General features: G+C 38.3%; 1 protein-coding gene across 1 annotated transcript; it reads left to right on the top strand.

The window, feature by feature from the left end:
* Nucleotides 1-4,601: 4,601 nt before the first annotated feature.
* Nucleotides 4,602-5,462, top strand: LOC307130290 (olfactory receptor 2K2-like; the record flags this gene model as incomplete). Its single annotated transcript, XM_079823259.1, has 1 exon — nucleotides 4,602-5,462. One exon carries the CDS (start codon nucleotides 4,602-4,604, stop codon nucleotides 5,460-5,462), a length of 861 nt encoding a protein of 286 aa, XP_079679385.1.
* Between the last annotated feature and the right edge of the window lie 1,425 nt (nucleotides 5,463-6,887).

Genomic DNA, 6,887 nt, shown 5'->3' with positions numbered 1-6,887 from the left:
TTAAACATCCGGAACTCAATAAATTAAAGACTACAAGGACTAGATCTTTCCCTGTGTTTTAATCAGACACACCACCAAGTTTCTACAATTCTGATGAACTCTGGGTTTTTAACATCTGATATCTGTTTGGGTAACGGCTTAGGACCCAGGACCAGTAGAGAAAAATGAAGACCAAGAGTCAGGAGTTAGATTAATTAAAGAAAAATGTATTGAAGAATAGTTTGCAGTTTCATCAGCAGAAGGCAGCTTCAAGTCTCACAAGGAGTTCGTAGGCCACGCTCCCTCTAACAGTCTCCCCGCCTCCACCTATCGTACATACAATTTCTGAACAGTTATACTGTTTTCAAGGTCTAACCACATCATTACTGCCATGTGGAATGATTCTGATTGGCATCTCATTCAGATGCAATGACAGCTCGCCTCCCTTTTTTAGTCACCGGGTGCTCCCCATTACAAGACAATGATAGGGTCAAGCCTCATTGGTGCGCCCAGCATCTTCAAAATGCTGGTTGAGCCCTCCTGGCTGAATTGGCTCTTGCCAGATGCTACGAGAGACCTCCCGGTTGAATGGCCAGACTTGTGCTTCAGTCTCTTCTCAAGGTTCAGACTTCACAAAGCAACAGCAAGACTCATTCAAAAGATTTTAGCCCTCCCCGTAGTGTGGCCAAGCTCCTCCTCATTAACACCAATATGTTAACTCGCAGCACAATTTTGGTGGTTTTCTTTGTCAGTCCGTTTCCCCGTGGCTATCCAGTGCTTATTTGCTTTTTTGGGGAGTGGTCTAGGTTCGGGCCAAATTCCGAGCTCCGAGCTCTCTCCTTGCACAGCATGTCAAATACACATATTTTATAATATAATTGATTATATGTAAGTGTGAACCCGTGAAATGTTTCATTAATAAAGTTTGAAAGGGGCACATTCAGATAATCTACCCAATCTAAACTTTGTGAATAAAACATTTCACAAGTTCACACTTTTACAAATAATAATTTATAGTATAAAATATGTGTATTTGGGCCATATTCTGAACTAGGAGCCCTATCCTCTGACAGCATGCCAAATATGCATATGTTATACTATATCTGATTATATGTACGTGTGAAGTCTTGACATGTTTTCCCTGAAATGCTTCTCTGGGAACTATCACCTTGTCTTGGTGGAGAGGTTTGTGTTCCTTTGAACCTGAGGGCTGTGTTGTTCGGAGCCTGGTGCTCCTGGCAGGGCCTCCCAAGGCAAAGTGGGCTCAGGTGAGGGGCCAGACAAAGAAAGGTTCAAATAACCCATGGAACAACAAAGAAGAGCAGGAGTTACCCTGCCCGGAGGAAGCCTGGGGCCCTGTCTGGAGCCAGGCCCAGATGGAGGGCTCATCGGTGAGCGCCTGGTGGCCGGGTTAGCCAAAGAGCCTAGCCGGGCACAGCCCGAAGAAGCGACGTGGCACCCCACTCGCTTTCCTACTATCCCACCACCCGTGCGAGACACTGGGGCACCTCGACAGACCTGTGTAGTTTGGGGGCATTGAACCTGATTGTTCTATTTTCGGCAGAAAGTCGGACCAATTTCAGGTGGGGGTTGGTCTCCACCAGAGCTGTGCTTTGTCACCAATCCTGTTTTTGATATTCATTCATTATTGGATATTGAGGTGTAGTCATGGTGGGGAGAGGTTGTGGTTCGGTGGCCTGGGGATCTCATCATTGCTTTGTGGACAATGTGGTCCTGATGGCATCATCTGTCCATGACCTTCAACTCTCACTGGATCGATTCGCAGCTGAGTGTGAAGCAGCTGGGATGAGGAATAGCACCTCTAAATCTGAGGCCTGCCTGCTCTGGATAGGGAATGAGTCCTTGCCCCAAGTGAAGGAGTTCAAGTACCTCGGGGTCTTGTTCGCGAGTGAGAGGACAATGGACCGGGGAGATTGGCCGGAGTATCGGAGCAGTGGGAGAGGTATTGCAGTCGCTTTACCGCACTGTAGTGACAAAAAGAGAGCTGAGCCGGAAGGCAAATTCATTCCTACCCTCACCTATGGTCATGAAGCCTGGGTCATAATTGAAAGAACTAGATTGCGGGTACAAACGGCCAAAATGGGTTTCCTTACACTTGTGTCTTACTTGTGTTTTTCTAATACAGCAAAAAGCTCTACACATTACTGTTATCTCACAAATCCTTCTGATTGTTTAGCTCGGTGATTCCCAACCCCCGGTCCCCGGACCGGTGCCAGTCCGTTGACCCATTAGTACCGGGCCTTGAAATATTCCCAGAATAATGGTCTTTTTTTTTTTTTTTTTTTTCTAAATTTAAGTGCTGACATGTCATGTTATTTAATCCAAAACATAAACAATAAATAGATCAAAAATGTGTTTGAGTGCTTTGCGATTGCTTATTGGTTCTGGACATATGGTATCTGACGTACGGCAGTCAGAGTGCGGTGCAGATATCTGATATACATATGATTTTCATTCAAATTAACTGAATCAATAAGCAGCGCAGGACCAATAAGTTAAGACCTAAAAGCCTATTATAAACAGATTTCCTCAAATAAGTTAGACATTACGCCAGCACGTTACGGTATTGTTGTTCGTTACCGCGTCCGCGGCAACCACTTGCGTGTCAGGGTTTGAAAGTGCGTCTCCTGTATGAAAATTATCTGTACACATGACAGGCAGCAATAATATCGCAAGAAAAGCCTGACGTGTACTGACAACTGCATTATTTAACCGTATTTTCTTCAATACAATGTTAAAGCAAGTGTCAAATCAGTTTCATTCATAATGTTTCTACTTCATGTAACATGACAGTTCATACTGGAGTGAAGCCGTTCTCATCATGTGATTGGGGGAAACATTTCTGAGGGCGTGGTGAGCTCGTGCCAGGGGCGCGGATAGTGAGCCGTTGGAAGCATAGATATCTATGGTTGGAAGGTTTAGTGATGTGGGTTACGTGCATATAACACGTTATAAAGTGCGTATCATATGCACATGAAAACTGCATAACATACGCTCGTAAAAACTCTACATTTTGGCGTATAAATCGCACAATAAATATAATTTGTGCTATAGATACGCATTTTCATGTGATCAGGCTGTAAATTTAATTTTGTAATGCACAAAAACACCAAAGCAAATTCCTAGTAGTATATGAAAATTCTAATTCTAATTCTGAAGATGATGATGGTCAGAACCAGCTCTCATCAAGACATGAATTTCAAAAATACTTTTAGAAATGATTGGCTGAAATCACTGTGTTGCTATTGTATTCTGAAACTGTCTGACTGTTGAAACTGGCTCTTATTTTAATACAATTAGCCTTTGTTGTCGCCTGTTGGTGAGTGAAAACACTGAGTTGCTGTTGAAGTGATTGTCTTTAGTGGTTCTGGAGAGATTTGACAGGTGAAATGGGGTGGTATTTTCATACAATCTGCCATTACTGCCACCTGCTAGTGATACCCCTTTTCCACCAGAATGAACCGGGTGCTAGTTCAGAGCCGTGTTAGTCCCAGTTCATAGTTGGTTCGAGTGACGAATTGATTGAGTGACTGCTGTGTGAGTTGCTTTTGAAGTAGGCCTAAATGTATATGGGAGAAAAGTGAAACATTTTGTGAACTGGTCTGAAAGTTTAAAAAGGTGGCTACTGTTTTACACAGTGCTATGTTAGAGGGTAGCACTGCAAATTAAAATTGAGGCTTTAAAATTGACAACTGGTCCCTGGAATTTTTTTTATGAATATGCTGGTCCCTGGCACAAAAAAGGTTGGGAACCCCTGGTTTAGCTGACAAACTTCCTCCAGTTTAAATATGTATTATTTATTTAACAATCTTACTTGATTGTACTTTATTGTTAAGGTGAATCACCCTCACACTCACCTTAAGTGATGTGTGACCAAAACTCACAATATTAATTTGAGGCCACCTGTGATACTTACTACTACATTTAATTTTTTTCTTTCCATTTTCTTTCCCACTGTCTTTTCAGATGTAATTTTTTAACATAAGTACATCATACATAGTTTAATCTCTAAATACATACCCACCATGTCCGTTGTTTATTAAGTGACCTCTAGTAATTATGCTCCGTAAAGTGAAAGATATTTTTTAAGGTTATGTATTTCTCCAGGGAATAAAATGGTCAAGATATGGCGGTGGAAATTTGCTCCCTTAAGAAATCTCTGCAAATTCTGTTGTCCTCATCTCCAGCCAAGCAAAAGAAGGGCTTTATAAATCAGCAGTCCATGTACTGAGCCCAGACACAATGTTTAGCAGTGCACACAGATCCTGGACTGTGTTAACAATAAGGAACAACAGGAATTTTTGTTGGGTATTATATTTGCAGGTCCTACATTTTACACAAGTCGTGCAGAGATATTTTTAAAGTTTATGCAACAACCGTTTAACTTTTTACTTTGAATAATACTATATTATATAATAAGTCATTCAACAAGACTGTATTTTCATATTTTATTATTTGCTTTTCCAGCCTGAAGGATGAACAAGTCTACTGGTTTGGATCTGGTATTTTCATCATATGAGGCACTGGGTCCATGGAAATATGCATTGACTATTTTTATTTTCTTAATTTACTCAGTTGCAACCTTAGCAAACATATTTATAATGCTTGTTATCTACTTAGAATCAAGTCTCCATAAGCCAATGTATATATTTTTGTTTAACCTGTTATGCAGTGGACTGCTCGGAAGCAGTGCTGTTTGGCCAAATGTTCTTTCATATCTGTTAACTGATGGGCACACTAGTTCGTATGAGGGGTGTCTTCTCCAAGTCTATTTGCTTAGTATTTATGGAGCCTGCACTTACTCTACTTTGACAGCAATGGCCTATGATAGGTATGTATCTATTTGTAAGCCATTGCAGTACCATATTATCATGAATCCCAGTAAAATTAAAATGTGGCTAATGTTAAGCAACTTAGTTCCCGTTTTCTCAATAGCTGGTCAAATATATTTGACATCAAGAATTCCCTTGTGCAGCCGTACTCTTAATAAGCTGTTTTGTGATAACCTTTCAATCATTAACATATCATGTGGTACAAGTCTCAGCTTTTTAAGCAATGTGTATGGTTTACTTATAATAGTGTGTTTATCTGTGCTCCCTACATTTCTGATATTGCTGTCTTATGTTAAAATACTGTCTGTTAGTTTAAAAGTGTCAAAAAATGGTCAAAGTAAAGCACTTGGAACATGCCTTCCTCATTTGATAATCTTCATAAATTATTCAATTGCCACAGTTTTTTCTGTTATATATAACAGATTTACTATGCTTATGTCTAGTGAGATGAATGTCTTTATATCAGTCCAAGTAACACTTTTGCCACCACTTTTGCATCCAGTAATATATGGTGTTAGAACCAAAGAGATCAGAAAATGTACTGTTAAAATAACCCAGAGACTGTGTGCATCGACAAGCTGTTATTATACTTCAAAACTAAAAGTACCTAAAATACTTGCAATTTCATGATCTTTATGTTCATTGTGTGAAATTGTATGTAAAGCTATAGACAACCAAAGATATGATTAAAAGCAATACTCTTGTACAATGTTTTGTCTACTTTCAGATTTTATACAGTAGGATCCAAAGGTCTGATCCCACTAGTGGAAATATATCTAATGTGCATTCTTTTTAAATATACTACAGTGTTTTTCATTATAGATTATAATATCAACATAACAATCAGATTGTTAATATGTGTTGGTGACAGCAGGCTCATGCTGGCATGGACGCTAAACCATTTGAGAATTTTCCAAGTATGAAACAAAAACATCTGACCATTGTACAGTGCAGTTCACATGCCGAATATGCAAGCGCATTTAATTTTATTTACAAAAAAAGTTAGGTTTAGCATCTAAATATGTTCTCACGTGTATATCAAATGTATAGGCTGTTACCTAAAAGCTGGTTAATAGCTTTACCTATAGCTTTTTGTACTGACACTTATTTAACTAGGCTATATTTCAGAAAGTCAAAAATATGTATTATGTCATTAAAATGATCAGTAATACACAAATAACAATATAATTTATACTGAGTAGAGTAAATCAGAACAATGAATACTAGATTGACAATTATGTCTAATTTGTTGCACTGTCATGTAGAAATATCCCATATCTCAATAATCTTGCCAAACAAATGTCCTGATTTAGTAGTGATTTGTCACCATCTAGTGTTACCTAGGTTGGGTTGTTCTTTTGTTCCATCATGATTTTAGATCCTAACTTTATTTATTTAGAATTAAAGTTTCTTTAGATTAAACTTTAAAATTTAGCAGCCTACCTCAGCTTTTAGATTATATTGGTAGCACATAATAAAGTATACAATTGAAAATATTTCTCTAAAATTACCTGTTTAAAGCTTAATTGCTGGCATATCAGAGAATCAGTAATAATAATGCAATATTATTTTTAAATAATTAAATAATAAAAATATATTATTATTTACATAGCAAACACATTTGCTCTAACAGAATGTGAGATACTGTACTTATTTAAATATAACAACTCCCATATAGATATGCAGACCTGAGATTAATTTGCCTTGTTTTGGTAAATGCAATTGCATCATTTTGTCCACATGGTGGACCCCTTGTATAAGGAACATTAGCCTGCAACAAAGTGCTGAAAGCAATACTACTGTATACTTGAGCAGAGAAAAAAAAATGCTTTGTGTATTTTCAAATTTAGATAAAGTTTAAAGGTGAGCTCACAAAATATCACAAATACAGTGCTGCAACACCTCGCCTTTGCCTATAATTGATACCCAAGTCATCCTAATTCTTGATGTTTGTGTTAAAGGCTTTATTTTCTAAGTTAATGAAGTTAATAATATTTTGCCATTTTACAGTCTTTCCCTGCTGACAGTTTGTGTACAAGTTGGTCTCCAGACCTT

The sequence above is a fragment of the Gobio gobio genome, assembly GCF_949357685.1.
Source record: "Gobio gobio genome assembly, chromosome: 8".
Taxonomy (NCBI): domain Eukaryota; kingdom Metazoa; phylum Chordata; class Actinopteri; order Cypriniformes; family Gobionidae; genus Gobio; species Gobio gobio.
The sequence above is the reverse complement of the archived record's forward strand: the minus strand, read 5'-3'. Positions and strand labels throughout refer to the sequence as shown.